The sequence below is a fragment of the Stegastes partitus genome, unplaced genomic scaffold (assembly GCF_000690725.1).
Source record: "Stegastes partitus isolate 25-593 unplaced genomic scaffold, Stegastes_partitus-1.0.2 Scaffold334, whole genome shotgun sequence".
Lineage (NCBI taxonomy): Eukaryota > Metazoa > Chordata > Actinopteri > Pomacentridae > Stegastes > Stegastes partitus.
In genome coordinates, this window is record NW_007578065.1 from 247,212 (window position 1) to 264,938 (window position 17,727).

The window sequence follows — 17,727 nt, forward strand, 5'->3', positions numbered from 1 at the left end:
GTTTTATGTTTCCCCTCTCAGATTCATTTAGTCTGATCAACCAGTGTATATATACTCCCTTGTTCAGAATTCTTGAGGTCACTTGAGTTTTCTTTGCTCAGTTTTATTTGTTTTTGCTATAGCTTTAGCTAAGTTTTGTACAATTTACATGCTTTATGGGCCCAGAATTCAGTATTACATTTTGTAACTTGGGGATTTTTGGGTGAAATAAAACTCCAGGGCTGCAAGGTGACTCGGTGGTTAGCACTGTAGCCTCACAGCCAGAAGGTCGCCAGTTTGCATCCCAGTGAGGACACCTGGGATCTTTCTGCGTGGAGTTTGCATGTTCTCCTCGTGCAGCGTGGGTTCTCCCCGGGTTCTCCGGCTTCCTCCAACACAGTCCAAAAACATGTTGAGCTTAATTGGTGATTCTAAATTGTCCATAGGTGTGAATGTGAGTGTGTTTGGTTGTCTGTCTCTAAGTGTAGCTCTGGGAAAGACTGGGGACCTGTCCAGGGTGTCCCCTGCCTTCACCCTAAGTCAGCTGGGATAGACTTATATAGTTCACATACTGCATACAAGTACAGAAATTCACTTGTTTATATCAATAAAAACAATTTCATTCATTCGTTTATTTTTTAAAGTGAAATTCTTTGATATGAAGGACTGCCAAAAGAGGTACGCAAAATTACCATAATCTCAGGAAGAAAACAAACAAACAAAAAAATGTCCTTATTATATAATAGATGAAACTGCCAAATTCAAGTTTAATACTGTAAATGTATTTCTAAAATTAGTGACAACCAGAAGTTGTAACCGTTCTGTAGTTTCTCATTAGTTAAATGGGAGATGTGCTTTCAGAACAAGATGTTGACTAATTGTGTTTTCATCAGTGTATAATATCTATAAGCACTGATAATCAGTCAAAATACAGTTTTTATCATATCTATTTCTGCTTTTGAGTACAAATATACTCAACACACATGATGTAATTGAAACTTAAGAGCTACAAACTGTATTAAAGGATAGAATTTTTAAAAATATATATGGTTATATTCCATTATTTTACAACACTTTATTGTTGCCCCAGCCATCAGAATATTAAAGTTTTTGTTCATAGTGTTGTTGAAATATCATTCCACGTGACCAGATGCTCCAGTAAAAATACTAATGATCAGTATTAATCATTTAAACATGGAATAAATGATACATGATTTAAAGGGGATACTTTCCTTTAATACCTAAAGTGAAGTTTTCAGTCCCTGTCAGTGTTTTGGTTTTTTGATTACCAGCAGTACTGTGTACATTGTTGCTGAAGAGTTAGCTAATCCTAACCATTTTATATACCAGAGGGTAGTTTAACCTCCAGCAAAGGAAAAAAAAAATCTCTAAGATAATGTTTGTGGCATTGCTGTATGAAAATGTGTAATCTGACGAGCTTTATAATGAGCTGAAATTGGCAACTCTTCTCAAGTTTCAATGGTGTAATTTTGAAAATCAAAGACAGGCAGTTTTTCTTCTGCCAGAATATTAGACAAATGGTAATGAATCATTAGTTTCCATCAATAACCTGACAGCAGAAGCCCTCGTTTGTTATGCCTGATCAAACTAATTATTCTGTCACTGCAGCATATTGGCTGATATTTACCGTTACCAGATTGGAAACTGAGTAAATTCCAGAGAGGCATCATTGCTCATAATCAGAGTCAAAAGATAATTGGAAACCGAGAGTCAAGACTGTTTAAATAGAAATTTGTATTTACATAAATTTCAACATCAACAGAAAAAAATCTGTAATATACATCCTGTAAAATGACAGCTTATCTTACCTCCAAGGAAAAAAACAAAAACAGAAACAAACCAAATGATCTCTTGCCTCTTTTGCACTTCATTCAAACTCTACAAAGTTTCTTTTTTTTCCTGAAGTAACAAAAATCTGGACATAAAATGAAGTTGTTTTCCTGAAAAACAGATGAGATATTGATATGTCTTAAAGTGGATTTCATTCCATTGGTATTCCTCTGTCACAGCAAAACATGCTTTCTTTTCCAAGTGTAAAAAAAAAAGAAACAAAACAAAAAAACGTTCTGCTGTGGGGTTGAGAGTTTCCAGTCCTCTTCACACTGCAATGATAGCTTCCCACTGTGGAACAAACTATCCCATGTCAATAACCATCCTACGCTTTTTACAGATGTACACGTGTACCCATTTACCATCAGAATAATATAACACATATCATAAAAAATGTACACCAGAAACCTCAGAAACTATACACAGATGTGGAAAAATATCTTTGGATTGCGCATGTTGAAAAGGTAGATTCAGCGAGTTGATAACAGTCAAAAGAACATGAGAATAAAGATACACTTGACAGACTGAGCTGGTGGGAGAACGCTGCGAGGACCGGGCTTCTTGGCGAACTGACGAATCCCGTGTTCCAACCTTCGCCGTACTGCAGACAAACGCGGCACAACTCACCTCCCGACAAAATCATTTCGTCGATGTCGTCTCGGTGTCCTGACAGAATAAAACGTTCCCCACCTTCCACTAAAGCGTCTGATGGCGTCAAAAGCTTCAACCTTCAACACATCCGACCCTCACCACGAGTAAAAAGTGCCTTTCTAAAACATGAAATACATAACTTTTTTTTTTTTTTGGAAAATGAAAAAGCATTCAGAAAATGACAAACGAGGGGAACGGACACCCGAACGCGCCTGCAATATTTGCAAAAGCATAAAAAAAAAAACAGTAAATCAACCAAATCAGTATTGACCTATGGGACACAAAAATACAACCAGGTCTCATACTTTGTGCAAGAATGGGCCTTTAAAAAGCATGTTTGATATATTTTGTAGAATATTTACAATTCATATTCACAGAGGACATGAGACATCTAATACTGCAGTACCATTTGCTTGCTTATATCAGGGATTATGATGCTCAGTTATAGTCTAAAGCATAGAGGCAAGAGTTATTGCTCCAATCTGCATAACATAGTAAACTGTGTGCTTATAGCTTCCACTGACTTTTAAGAATGAGGCGCATCCAAAGGATAAGAAAAGGAGGAAAAAAAAAAAAAGAAAAGAAAAGAAACCCATTGTTGTGAAGGCATTGAATCTCTAGTAAGGCTGTAATGATGAAGAAATATTGCATCAATCTTTTTTTTCCCACACAGAAGCCTCCAGGTAAAGTGCAGCCACAGCCAGTTGTACCGTAGTCCTGTTCTGCATCCTGGCTGTGACGCTGAATACTGCCCGACCGCTTCAAGTCAGTCACCTGAACACATACAAACACACACACACGCACACACACTGCTATTTTATGATTGTGTGTGTGTGTGTGTTTGTGCAAGGCTTCAGCAAAGGGGTGAAACCGAGCACATATTAGTCCTCCACCTTCTCCAGGGCGAACAATGTGTTGTGCTGAGTCTTCTGTGTCACATTTTAAGCTGGGCAATTCCTACAGTGTGTGTATGTGTGTGTGTGTGTGTGTGTGTGCACATGTTTGTGTGTCCAGCACGCACTGCCACAGCTGAAAGGGTCCAGATTCTGCAGTCAGCCACAGATCCTCAGCAATACTTCTGCAGAGATGGAGAAACAGTGAGATGTGTAAGCCCCTGTAGAGGTTTGTTGAAACAGAATTTGTCATTTTTGAAATATAATTCAATAGTTGTTTATAATGCAGCCTCATTAAAGTCCGCTGACTTTCTGTAAGTCAAAGTACCAGCTACCTGATCGGGTCCCATTGGTATTCTGCCCATTCCCATAGGGTTCATGCCCATTTGGCCCTGCATCTGTCCTGGCATTTGGGCCATCTGTCCTGCACCGGCCCCACTGACCGGCCCTGGTCCACCCATGGAGTTGTTCATCATCATAGGTCCAAACTGGCCCTGGTTGCCCTGTTGGGGGAACTGTTGCTGGGGGTATGAGCTAGAAAAGCACAAAAATAAAAGAAGTTTTGACACACATCAAAAATTACAAACCTACACTTGAATAACTCAGTTTTATTTTGTCCAACAAAGCCTGATGCTACATACTTGTTTCGTGGCATGCCGCCCTGTGGCCAGCCTTTCATCTCTCCAGAGGGGTACATGTGTCCTCCCTGTGGAGTTCCCTGCATCCCTGGCATCATGCTGTTCTGTGGAGGGCCTCCCATTCGTCCTGGAATCATATTCCCTGGCGGGCTGCTACCTGGAGGAATAAATGATGGGTCCCCCTGCTGGTTCATCGCTGCAAAAACAACAACAGCAATGAGGGAACAGTCACGAGTGTGAAACTTGGACATTCACAAGGAAATGATACAGCTGACTCTGTCTCCGCCAACTCACCATAGTTAGCTCCATAGTTGAAACCCTGCTGTCCAGGCTGGGTCATGGGGGGACCTCCCATGGGGCCGTCCATGCCTCCTGGTGCTGTGACATTAGGGGGAGGACTGAAGCCTGCTGCTGGCCCCTGACCCTGACCCCCCTGCTGCTGTTGCTGTTGCTGTTGCTGCTGCTGCTGCATCAGCATCATCATGCGCTGCCTTCTCATCTGCATGGTCATCATCTCCCTGTTGCGCTGAGCCATCATCTGAACATTCGTGAAACCAGGCTGCAGATAAACACAACACTTCATGTTAATCAGGTGAATGAAGATCAGAGTGCCTTTAAAAAAAGTGGCAAGTGAATGCTCCTTAAATGATATGTTCTGTTCCGACTACACACCTGACCACTCATGCCTGCAGGCTGCATGCCTGGTTGAATGCCTGGACGCATGGCAGGGTTTCCTCCAGGGGCATTTTCCATCTTTATGCCTTGTCGTGTTTGGTTCATAAACTGTCAGATGAGACCAGATAAAGACGGGTCATTATGTCATGTTTACAGTTAACTACAGTACTAAATAACACACACCCTTATAAGAAATAACATACTGTATTATCAATTTTGCGATATGGAAGTGCCCCTGCAGGGTGAATATTGTCTGTGTGATCACCTGCTGTCCTTGTAGTCTCTGCTGTAGTTGCAGCCGAAGAGGTTTGTTTGCATTCATTATGCGAGGTCTTGTCATGTTTACGCGAGGGTTGCCCATACCCCCCATGCCTGCCATGCCTGGAAAGCCCCCTGTCTGGCCCATCTGATTCATCATGGGGTTGAAGCCTCCTGGAGTCTGGCCTTGCATTGTGTTGCTGCCATAACCGGGCTGCATGCCCATGGAAGGGGGCCCTGGGGGGCCCGGGTAGCCCTGGCCATACATTGGTTTTTGGTCCACGCCTATGGAGGAGTCTGGCCCTGGAAAAGGTTCTGATGGAGGACACTGGCCCTGGCCTTGATCGTGGCCTTGCTGACGGCCTTCAGGTCCCTGCGGCTGGTGTACAAAGACGTTGGGCATTTAATTAAGCTATAAAGTCTGTACAACAGCACATTATACACCTAAATCAACTGCACAGAAGCACAAGTATCAAATCAGGCTGACTGACTGCAGAACAAGCATTTACCAAACTTTTGGAATTTAAGAACATTTACTATGAGCTAACAGTCTAATGGTTACAACACTGGTAATGGAAATACAAAGTGCATAACAAAGCATGTTAATACCTGGCCTACGATTTCAGGGATGCCTAGAGCTCGATCTATTTCCTGCAGAGCTATGACATCTGCAGTGTTGAGCAGAGAGTCCAGCTGGTCCAGAAGTGCCCGTTCGTCACTTGGGCCCTCGCTGTTGGTCAGGGGCCCCAGCAGCTCATCCAGGGGGTGTGCAAACTGGTCTCTAATCCAACAAATGACACAGGACGTGTTAAGTCACATCAAGGAAATATGACCACAGTCACAGGCTGTTAATATCAGAATATGAATTTAGCTTGAGATCTATCACGTTAGAAATGATCCGTAAGGACACTATTGGAACTGGTGCCAAGAGATTACCTGTTTGTGTTACTCTGTGGTCTGTCCATTCCCATGGCAGAGTCTGGCCAGGAGGGGGACTGAGGTGGGGGTCCATGTCCAACAAATGGACTCATTCCCATATTGGCTTCATTGGTACCTACAGAGGTAATAGGGGGAGATGTATGATCAAAAACAATCTTCCACCAATTGATTCCTTATTTCAATTCAGATATTTACATCACAAACAAACAGCTAAATCACGAAACATACATTTATACTGGACAGCAGAAATATGTGACGTACCCATATCCATGAGTTGCTGCTGCAGCATTGACCTGGTGTTTCCAGGTGCGCTGTTGGAGCGATTGATCATGGGTCCTCCCATTGGCCCAGAGCGAACCATGCCTGGGTTTCCTGGTCCAGCCACTGGGCTGTTGCCAGATCTTGGCATCCCCCACTCCCCTGGCCCTGCCATAGGAGGGCGCTGATGAATACCCATACCTCTGATCATACCCCCTGAAAAACACAGAAATCATTTAGAGTTTTATCAGTAAGCTTAGTAACACAGTGAAAACAGCACCCTAAGTGTTTGCAAAATTTTTAAAGCAAGTATTTCTATGCAATCTATTCTGTGGAACTCAGGTCTCCACAAAACGCGGCAAACTTGAGTAAAAGAAGTAAGTGTTTAAATTACTTGTTGGATTGGCCCGGGGTGGACACACCATGCCCCCATGAAAGCCATTGGGCATAGGTCCAGGTCGAATAGGAGCATCCATGATCTCTTGTTTGACCAGCGTAGGACAGGGGACGTTCCGTCTTGTAGCCAGCCCACCTCCTACCGGTCCATCTCCACCCATAGGCTTAGCATCCATGGACAAGGCTCGTTGATAGGCACTACGCTGAGCTGGAAGCATTGGGCCTCTCTCCCCATCTGAAAAACACATAATACCAGGTTTAAAATACCTTTGCACACTCAAGTTTGATGACTGCCAGTGACTGAAGAAGATCCACAGTGTGAAACCTAGTAGAAGATTTAAATATTCTTTACTGTCTTGAACACGCACAGCAAGTGATCTGACTGACTTACCATGTAAACTGTCTGAAACAGTTCCCTGTTTGCTTCCCACTTCCTTTCCACCTCTGGAGTCTGGCTCGGGGTAAAAGCCAGAGTTGTTCCTCGGGACACCCAGGATGGTCTCCAGGGTTTCATTCTGAACCATCAAAAGACAACAATGATCAAATACAATGTCAAACTGGCTATTTTAAAATACACCTGTAACTACATGCATGCAAAACAGATTTTGAGTTTAAGTCCTACCTCATCAGATGGCTCCAGCTTGACCTTGCCATCCATGCAGTGGGGGTCGGAGCTGGTGACCCCAGCCCCCTGAGCTCCTCTCCCATCCAAATCCTCCAGCTTTGGCTTCATATCACCACTTTCTTTAGAGTCGTCTTTATTGAGGAGGTAGTGAAGGAGGGCGCGGGCTTTCTCCTTCTTGGAACTGTTCTGCTCCTGCTTTGATTCTGATCCTCTAACCCCTCCAGCGGCCTCAGGCCCTGGCTCCGGTGCCCCTGAATCCAAGCTGCTCTTTCCTGTGGCCTCAGCTGTGATGCGAGCCACTTCATCAGGTGTGTTCCCATTCTGCAAGAGCTTGTGAAGGATCTTGTGCTTCGCCTGCAGTGACTGACTTGGTAAATGTCCTGTCCCACCAGAAGACGACACAGCGCCATGGTTCCCGCTTGTGGAGGACGAGACTCCTGTTGAAGAGGAGGGACTGGTGACACCAGCTGTTCCATCCTTAGCCTCAGGCGTGGAACTCGGCCCGGAGCTTGGCGGGTGATTGGGTGGCACCAGCTCGTCTGTAGGGGAGGTGAGGAGCTGCAGAAGCTTCTTGTGGTATTTGCTGTCAGGGACCCGTCGGTTGGATTCCCCGCCACCCAGACCTGCCTCTCTGCTGGCTTGGCTGTCTGGTTTGTCAGGAGGACCCTCACTGGTGGGGGTATGTGGAGGCTGCTGAGACTGCTGCTCGCCACCAGTCCCCAGTGAGCTGCCTGGGCTCTTGGAGTCAGAGTAGGCTGGGGGGCCTGGTTTACAGGGTCCTCCTGCAGTCTGATTGGTGGAGTTGATGCTTGGGGAACTGTCAGGCTTGTGAGGAGGAGGAGGAGGAGGAGGAGAGGTGAGTGGGGAGGGCATTGGATTGCCCACTCCCTCACTGATGGCTTGGAGAGCATTCAATGAGCTGCTGGAGAAGCTGGTACCTCCTCCTCCAGAGTTACCAGCATTGGTGGAGCTCATGGGAGAGTTCATACCTGCAAAGGACACAACCAGAGACAATCCATGAAGTGAGTAAAACAAATGTCAGAAAACATTTAAGAAGGAGTGATTATCTACAGCTAATTAACCTGTATATTAAACATTGCTTTTTGAGAGTTCATAAAAAACAACATTTGGCTCATACCTCCAGGAGAGAATGGACTGGCACCTGTCTTGGGGCTTCCTCGGACTCTGGGTGAACCCATGACATTGTGTGGAGGACCGTTGATCCCTGGACTGGCCTGAGGAGGGCTGGTCATTCCCATCCCGTACCCTCCACCTCCAGGTCCGCCTCCGGATCCATGGAACTGACCCATCTGCTGATGTTGGTGCTGCTGCTGCTGATGCATGCCGTGATGTCCCACCTGATTCATCTGGTTCATGGATCCCATTTGGTTCATTGAGTTCATGGGCGAGTTCATCTGATGCATGGAATTCATTTGATTCATCTGATTCATTTGACCCATGTTGTTCATCTGATGCATGGAATTCATTTGATTCATCTGATGCATTGGATTCATCTGATGCATGGAATTCATTTGATTCATCTGGTTCATGGGGTTCATGCGGTTGCCCCCAGTGTACGGAGGCACTCCTCTTTGTGGCATATTGCCCTGTTCAGCCATGGCGTAGCCCCGGTTCATGCCCATGCCACCTCCTGGGCCCACGTTCATTTGCTGGTTGGGGTTGTTCACACCCATATTTTGAGGCCTCATGCCGCCACCCTGGTTCCCACGATAACCATTGTGCTCCCTTCAAGAAAATACAAATGGCAATGATGGAAAACAGAACAAAAGTTAAGCTCTAGACTGCAGTAAGACAGTTGTTCAACTTTGGCGAAACCATATTCTTAGTTTGTTTTAATTGTTAGAGCATTTATACCTTTGTAGCAAGTGTGTGGACAGGAAAGAATGCGGTTCATTTGTGTTCGGATTCCTACAGAGGTCACTCCTTGTCTGGGCTGTAACTGGGGTGCCATCAGCGAGCGAGAAGCGGTAGAGTGGCGTCTCTGCGTGGCCATTATTGAATGCTGAAGCAGAAAACAGGAGAATTGAAGCCCCCCAAAACAACCAACAACAAATAAAACAAACACACCATCAATAGTTAAAAAGAGTTGCCAATAAACCATCTGTCATAGGTTGCGACACAAATACAGAAGTTCTTATTTTACAAAACACAAAGTCACAATATGGATACCATGCTTTAAGTCAAAACATCAATAAAACCTTTTTTTTTTTTTTTTTACCATTTCCCTTTTATGTAAACCGATGAGCTGATATAAGTGCGTTACTTATTATGTTTTAAGATAACAAATTGTTACTAACACAGACAGCAATACAAGCCGTCCAGTCATCAACAGTGGAAAGATTTTGCTGTGAACCAACTGACTGACTGCACTATCACAGTGAAGCAAGTGTAGAAATGAAGTTGCTATAGCACACATCTGTTTATGTAGGATAGGACCTTTTAGGGAGTGACTGTGACAGGTGAGGTTAGTTGGTATGGAGGTGCAGAGCTACATACCATCATGATAGTGACGTTTGAAGGACCAGGGTTGACCTTCACTGCGATTGAGAAACATCTGCATGCAGCGTCTCACCAGATCCTCATAGCCTGGACGCATCGTTGTTTGAAGAGAGCTTTGCTGTTCAATTTCAATCAGTTTGCCTACAATAGAAGATGCATAATTAGTATTACAGAAAAGGTACAGAAAAGATAAAGTCTTGTCGTAGTAAAATAAAACCATCAGTGTATTAAGACATCTCTATTAAGACATTTATGTAGAATAAAATGGCTTGAAAAGACACCTTATTTTAGTACAATTAATGAGGGTATAAATGGGGAATTTAGATTATATTATTTATTTTCACCTGTGACAAAGACAAAGCATTAACAAATACCACTTACTTACTTAACTTTGCCAAACCAAAAACCTTTGCAACTGTCATGTCACATGTATGCTGCTATGCACATGCTTGGACTCTCTTGGCAAATTTCAGATCTTGTTTAATTTGAAAGTGCAAATATGTAAAAACAACCCCTGCAGTATGATTTCCTGCTAACTCGCCACTGGAGACCCTGTTTGTGCATCAATGCTGCATAGACCACTAGTCCTGTGTCAGCTAAGCCGTACTGTAGCGCCTTTGCATTCATAAAGGAGTCTGCTGCCTTCCTGCTCAGCAGACGAGGACTTTTATCTGAAAGTTTTCATGGTCTTACAGACCTTCCACGGTTCCTCTTAATTACATTTCTTAATGACAATTTAAACAGTAAAATATTCCAGCTGCAAGCACTTTGATATCTTCTGACAGCCTTCATCTGCTTTCTAGGCATCAATTAGCTTAATTTCCACATTGGCTGTAGCTCAAAGAAGCCCATGGTTGTTGAATCTTAGTACAAGGTTTTAAGTGTCAGAGAAGTTATTAAGCTCTGGAAGTGTTATGAGCTAACAATTCCTGACCTGTCTTATATGTAACAAGAAGTAACTTAAAGCCTGAAGAGTAAATGATTGTATTTACATGTACACAAGTTATGATGCTCATCAAAGTTTTGGTTATCTGGTTATTCGTGTCCCATTATACATGATTAATCCTAGTCCAAGTTACTGGTTACTGCTGCTGTTTGAGCCTGTGATGTTTGGTACATAAGATGGTAATTTATTCTGACATTCCCATAACTGTTCGCCTAACCTTACATCACCTTACATCGCGCATTTACAATTTCATTTGGCATTGCAAAGCATTTGGCTAATTCACCTTATTGTCAGCAATGAGAGAAGAGAGAGACAGGGAATATTAAACATGTCCTCCACATGCAGGCATGACTGGAGGGACAGGGTTATAATGACAGAGTTCAAATCTCTGTAGGAGTCTGGCATCGTTTTACCAGCTGTGAGACACAGTTGAACCATTTATGAGACCAGAGAAAACATCAAAACAAGTTCCACTTCTGTTATGGATGAGAGTGGCCATAGTGTTGTACAAACAGGGCAGCTGTGGGGAACACTGCTAGGTTGCTAACCAGTTTGGGATTCACAGAAGCCCAGTCAAAAAATCGGTTTGCATGTTCTGTTGTGGTATGGTGGACAAAACTATGAGCCACTTCATAAAAGTCACAAGCCAGGAGAAAGCAATGGATGGCTTGTGTTTCTGCCACTTCATGACCAGTCACAGTGGCTAAAAACTCTGATATGTGTATACATGCAACTGTATTGTGTTTTCTTTTAGAGTACTTCAACTGGCATAGGTGAGTTTCTCAAAAACGGGATAAAGGCTTATTCGGGTCTCTGAAATCAGGATATGCTGTTTACATGTGCAAACACAAAAACAGGATATCTAAGTCCATGTATACGCAGCCACTGAAGTTACTATGTAGAAAGGTGTCCATACTTTGGAACATACCAAAATTGCTGTTTATTTTTTATTGATGATAAAAAGACTAAAATAACAAAGAATTAAAAATAGCTTTTAAAGAAAAGCTCATTTTTAATGCCTGTTTGCTGCAGGGGTTCTATGCACTTCTTTTCTATTCAAAAAAATCAACGAAATATGAAATTTGCTTAGGAACGCTAACATTTTTATACAGCTATACACAAAATAAATCCACCTGAGTTACTCATGTCTGTTAGATGCACCACAGTGGACACTTACCAGACAGCTCGTGGCGAGTGCTAAACCTCTCTGTCCTTTCTACTGCAGTGATGCGTCGTGCCACACAGATCATACATGACTGCAAATCTGAATAAAAAGGAGTGGAATGTTAAGTCCTTATTTGACGACAATTGTGAGAAACTGGACAGTCAACATGTTCTTTGTGAATGCAGCACTTAAATTAAAGCAAAACAAATTGAGCAGTAAGCATACAAGAAGACATATCTGCACACTACATGGAACTGCACAAATAATCACAATGAATCCTGTTTGGTGGCACAAATGCTAGTTAACTCATATCCTCCTAAATGTGAACGGATATTTATGCATTGCAATATTACATTGATTTCTTAATCTGAGAACTACAACAACAAAAAACCATTCAAAACTCTTAAAATGATTTTTACCATCTCCTTCCTCCATCATAGCCCGAGGCTGGGTGAGGGCAAAACACTGCATGGTCTCATAGCGCTGGCCCCCGGGCCTCTCTTCTGACATCCCATGACTCTGACCATGAACAAAGTTCACCAGCATACGACAGTTGAAGGTGTGACTTTTCTGACCGGGTGCCTCTCCGCTCCATGATGCTCCATTTGGCGCTGTGAAGAATAAACAGATTTATGTAAACCAGTGACCATTTCTGTGTTACTAAGTAGTACGTGCTAACTTGAATGTGTTCGTACAAACACAAGCAAACATATCTCACCATTGGACTTGGGAAGATTTTTGTGGAACTCCTCTCTGTCCTCGTCATGGATGATGTTGTAAACACTGGTGTTAATCAGCTCCTCCTGCTTGTACTGCAGGTACTGTGTCACATTGTCTGACACAAATACAATGCTGCCCTCGCGGTTAACCACAAAGAGAAAGCCATCCAAGGCCTGGGAACAGCAGGAGCACAAAAACTGAATGAGATGAAAACTTAACAATGTAGATAATGTTAATTTTTGGTTATTATGGCAAATTCGTTCCTTTAGAAACCAACTGAGACATTTTCATCAACAACATGAGGGCTATGACAGTGAGGCACCAGTCCAGCATATGGAAGGGCAGCTAATTGGTCTTTTGCCCCCCCAAGTGTCCTGAAGCTGACCTGTAGGAGCAGCGGCCCCAGATGGTCCTTGTCAATGACCCCTTGACCAGTGGAGGACACATCCGCCTTCTGAACATCGTCATCGCTGCAAGAACTCTTTCCTGAGAACAGATAAAAACACATGACACTGCTCATGAAAAGAATTACAATTTTACAATTTTGCACCTTTGCATCATCTGTGTATTTGCCGGCACTGCACAAAAAGACAGTTTTTGTATTTCCCTTCATGATACCATCTGTCATAATGTCTTGATTTCTAGTCAGTTATTCTTTGCTTTACACCCTCTCAAAAACAAACACTTTTTCTGGCCACCAGATGGCAGCACAAGTCATGAATGCGTGGTTAGCATGCCTTTCTATATTTAAGATCAGCATGTGTCTGAGGCTTTGTTAGATACCACTCTATATAGCGGGGTCATTCGTGGCGCAAGACACTAAGCATGATGAGAAACAGTATGACAGTGGATTTAATGCCATTTTGAAGGATAGAAGCTGTACAACCAAACATAAAGGAGAAAGCAGTCACTGACAATAACAATTACACACACACAAGAAACTGACCGCAAAAAGGAAAAGATGTGTAAACAGAGGGTAGGAAAAGGTGTGCTAAATAGACAACAGACAGAAAAGAGAAGAAAACAGAGAGGCCCTCCATCATTCCCATCATGTAACTATGGTAACCTGGCTGCACAACGCCAGGACCCACAGTAGCCAGCTGTGACCCTCTGGGTAGATTCCAATATGATTGCCCTCTTTCTTCCTTAGCCACTTATCCTCACAGATCTAATCTCAACCGAGCTAAAAACAGGTGGAGGAAAATGTCTGTCTTTGCGTATTTAATCATGTCAAATCTGCAAAATGATTGGAAAATGGCCTACGGATAGGAGCGACTCTCTATAAGGTCTGATTTCTGAGTCTCCAGTGTCATTAGTCTCCCAGAGAGAAGCAGGGTTTGGCACTAACAGATACACACTGTCAGTGACAGCCTTGAGCCATGACCACCAAGGATTGGTCTCAATTACTGGTGTTCATTTACCCCCAGCGATACAAACAGCCAAACTGGCTGTCGGTCTGAAGCGGCCTGGCCATGAACCAAACACACCACTTCATCACTGGCATCATCTGTCCTGCAGCAGGGTACTTGACAAGACTAACTTTATCCACTGTTTACTCCCCAAACACGTAAAGACAGAAGGCATTAAACTTTGTCATATGTGTCTCTGATCATGACCAGGAGTGTATGGGTGTAAACTGTACAGAGGTGGTACCTTGCTCTTTGATTTGTCTGATCTGCCTCACGGTCTCCTTGAGGATGGCACATTTGTCAGGCTTGACGTTGAAGCTGTCAATGTTGGAAAGGTTGGCAGAGATGAGCTCAGCCAGCTCCTCAATGTACTTGCTCTCCTGTTCCCTCCGACGCTTGTCACACCTGCTGGGGCGCCAAGGGGATTAGACATGTTGCCATGACAACCTCACCTCCCCATGCCCCATCCGTATGCAGGCCATACGGTCATACAGGGCTCAGATGCCTCTGATATTTTGTTAGCAGCAGACACACTTTTGAACCAGAGATGTTTACGTAAGGCTGCATACTGACCTCATGCACTTGTTGACATTCACAGTAAAAACAGACATAGCAGACTGATGTATGAAACACAAGTAACAGAAGTTATAGCACTCACCCTAAGCCTGGTGTGTCACAGGTGGACAATTTACGTTTGCGGTCGGAGCACAGTGGCTCCAACGAGTTGTCTCCTACGCCACTCATCTTCAGCGCATATCAGCACCTAAAAGGTAAACACCCACAATCATATACACACACACAGAGACACACACACACACAGACACGCACACACACAAACAGGCGGTGTGACCCAAACAGAGAGAATTAACTTAAAGATTGTTTCATATGTTCGCATCTGTGTGTGGTGCAATCAAATCAAAAGATAAGTGTAGATTGGAACATGCTATGAGCTGTGTGTGTGGTTTTTTTTTGTTAAGTCCACTCAAATGAATGGCTATAAAAGAAGTGACTTCCAGGGGAACAGTAGATTGTAGATTACTACAGATTTATAAGGGCAGACCATCCAGTTAGTAAAGCAGCCTTGGTTTTTGCTCTGTGTTTGATGGGAGTGAAATCTCATCTGTTCCACTGCGAGGAGCGACTGATGATGATGTAGTGATTTGGAGCCTCGGGGGAGATGGGTCATCCTGCGTTCAGCCAGCCTGCCCGCTAGAGTGATACCACTCTGCAAGCAGCAGCAACACACATACACACTGCGTATACAAACCGTTTCCCGTACACTTGCATGCTCAGGCATGTCACAGCACAGTCTGTGAGAGAAGATTGCTGGTAGCTACTGTCCCAGCAAGGCATATATTCACTAGTCTGCTTCTTTGTCTAACTGCCCAAGACTGCACAAGTAAAAAATCCACACTGCTCAGGCTTGTGGAGCCTTGAAACAATCCAGGCGAGGCTCCACAGTGTATTGCAATGACTAGCAAGAATTATCACTCTTCCGCATTCTCTTTACTCTGCAGTCTACTAGGCTACATCCGTTCTTTCTTCCAATGGGTTTTAACTTCTGTTTCCCCCATACCATCCTCAGACAACCCCTCCCTTCTCTCCCTCCCTCCCTGGAAGTAGCAGTACTGAGCTGGGGACCCTGCCCTTGTTTTCTTGCTCTGGCATTGCCCTGTGTCTGACCCCTCAGAGTTCACATTAGAGGAAACCCTGTGGCCAGGTTCTAAGGTCATTGCTCTTTCCTATTCCCACCCAGAGATGCACAAAAAGCTGTAGCATGCGGCTGTATAACCAGATTGTTCTACTACAACCCTATCCCGGACTTTGTGTCTGCATGTGTGAATGTGCACACATAAGCGCCCAGAGTGAGCTCATTCCAGAGAGGAAAAGTGTAGAACGGATGGGAGCCATTATGCAACTCCCGCTCTGCAACTGCAGGTTAGGACATGCAGCCCAGTCACCCACCACTACCACTACTTCTACTACTATTACTACTAGAAGAGCACCAGGTCTCAGACATGCACTCTGTGCCATAAATCTGCATCGCATGCTTCTTGTCTGTCTACCTTTCAGCACCCCTCTCTAAATCTGCCTGTCGTGCGCCGGCTGTGACTCTTGCTGCCCTCCCTTCTCTTTTTCTTCCTTCCTTCCTGGTTTCTGTCCTAAAGCTCACCTCTGCAGCAGTGGAGAAAGATGACATCAGCCTTCAGTCAGCCTCACATCCTGAAACGGACAAACAGCAGAGCTGCGGGCTGCTGGGAGTCTTTTTGAGAACAGGGAATGCATAACAGGGTAGTACTACAGGGAAGCTATGCTAAAAACCAGTGAATGTAAAGAAAACAACAACTCCGTTTTCATAGGCGTTTGACAGCATCAACTCATAACTTACCAACGTTTTAATGCTCATATGTTTCATTAGTAGACTCATGTTGACATTTTAAACTTGCTAAAAGTTGCACATGACTGAGACACCCTATGAGTAGACAACACCTCTAGAGCAGAGTAAGAGATTATGAGCAGCAGCCCACCAAAACCACAGATGAGTCTCAACAGGCCTGGCAGTATTCCCTTGAACCTGAATCAGCTTCATCTGACAATGTGAAACTTGCTCAGGAACAAGATGAAATTTGTCACAAACCATCAGGTACACAGACAGCAGCTGCCAAAGTGAGAAATATAACATCTCCTAGTTAAAAACAAAGTGGTCTGAATATTTAATGGATTTTCCACCCAGGGGGAGTACAAGCAAGTGTCTGTGTGTGTGTTTGTTTTTACTTGTACCACATGCTCACCTTGGCCAGTACAAGCCCCAGTCAAACTCCATTCAGGGTCTAGTGTCACTTCAATGTCTCCACATCTCCTGTAAACAGAAAGGGGAAAACTTAGGTCATTGACTGTGTTTCTGGGTCTGGATGTCTCTGCATGAAAACATTAAGGCATTCCTCTGCTTGCTAAGAAAATAACATGGGCTCTTTATGTTTTTCTTTCATAGAAATTCATGGGAAAACCGATTTCTAAAATTGCACAGGAAGTCACAGCAGATAGCATCCTGTTTGCGTCCTCCCCTCAGCCAGTTCCACTGCGTCATCACTTCCCTTTCCTGGAAATGTGGCCACTCATCCACCCTATTTACATATTCTTTTTATCATTCGGGTTCACTGTCATCCTATTTCTTACACACCTTGTACAATTGTTTCTGGCCATCATGTCCAAAGCATAGCTTATTCAGCATAAAGAGAACAATGCAATGTCCAAATGATTCTCACAAAAGGACAACAATTCCTGCAGAGCTGATCAAAATGATGCCATCTTTCGTTCCTACCATTTATTTTCAATAAACGTGTGCATGTGCTCTGTCAAAGCTTCCCTGACCTGGTACTTCAGAATCATATTACTACACTACAGAAGTCCCTCTGGTGTGGTGTTTTGTGTTTTCTCATCAGAATAACCGTATAAGCTTTCATCAACATGACAGAAAAAAAAAATCTCTCTTGGGCTTGCCATCAGCATTGATGTCCTATTTCAAAATAGTAGTTATAATATTACTGATATAATATCGTCATGTTTGCCAACAATTTTTCTAGCCACAAATTCATATCAAGGGACCTGTCATAGGGTCCTAACCCAAATACTGGGAGTGCCTGGTGTTCAGTGTTTGGGTACAAATTACTCCCAAAACCACTGACCTTTAGCACCATCATCCTACTGCCACAGATAAGCCTGTCAGATGTTCTTTCCGTCATGAAATCTAAAAATAATCACACACCGAACACAAATTCTTCATAATACAGCTACAGTAAAGTG

At 43.7% G+C, this 17,727-nt stretch overlaps 1 protein-coding gene across 2 annotated transcripts in view; it reads right to left on the minus strand.

Moving 5' to 3' along the window:
* Positions 1-1,714: 1,714 nt before the first annotated feature.
* Positions 1,715-17,727, minus strand: part of LOC103358836 (nuclear receptor coactivator 3-like) — a 31,179-nt gene continuing 15,166 nt past the window's right edge. The window contains exons 2-24 of one of the 2 annotated variants that reach the window (XM_008283970.1): positions 16,716-16,783; positions 14,582-14,686; positions 14,168-14,328; positions 12,900-13,000; positions 12,513-12,687; positions 12,214-12,405; positions 11,807-11,893; positions 9,681-9,824; positions 9,039-9,186; positions 8,302-8,909; positions 7,161-8,152; positions 6,930-7,053; positions 6,537-6,773; positions 6,146-6,358; positions 5,882-5,999; positions 5,555-5,726; positions 4,953-5,324; positions 4,685-4,795; positions 4,307-4,571; positions 4,016-4,208; positions 3,710-3,908; positions 3,503-3,559; positions 1,715-3,255 (exon numbers count right to left, since the gene is read on the minus strand). In XM_008283970.1, the coding sequence (XP_008282192.1) occupies positions 3,548-3,559; positions 3,710-3,908; positions 4,016-4,208; positions 4,307-4,571; positions 4,685-4,795; positions 4,953-5,324; positions 5,555-5,726; positions 5,882-5,999; positions 6,146-6,358; positions 6,537-6,773; positions 6,930-7,053; positions 7,161-8,152; positions 8,302-8,909; positions 9,039-9,186; positions 9,681-9,824; positions 11,807-11,893; positions 12,214-12,405; positions 12,513-12,687; positions 12,900-13,000; positions 14,168-14,328; positions 14,582-14,667 (4,710 nt within the window). In that variant the 5' untranslated portion in view covers positions 14,668-14,686; positions 16,716-16,783 and the 3' untranslated portion in view covers positions 1,715-3,255; positions 3,503-3,547. Of the gene's footprint in view, positions 3,560-3,709; positions 3,909-4,015; positions 4,209-4,306; positions 4,572-4,684; positions 4,796-4,952; positions 5,325-5,554; positions 5,727-5,881; positions 6,000-6,145; positions 6,359-6,536; positions 6,774-6,929; positions 7,054-7,160; positions 8,153-8,301; positions 8,910-9,038; positions 9,187-9,680; positions 9,825-11,806; positions 11,894-12,213; positions 12,406-12,512; positions 12,688-12,899; positions 13,001-14,167; positions 14,329-14,581; positions 14,687-16,715; positions 16,784-17,727 lie in introns of both variants that reach the window. The other variant, XM_008283969.1, reaches the window with a different exon arrangement.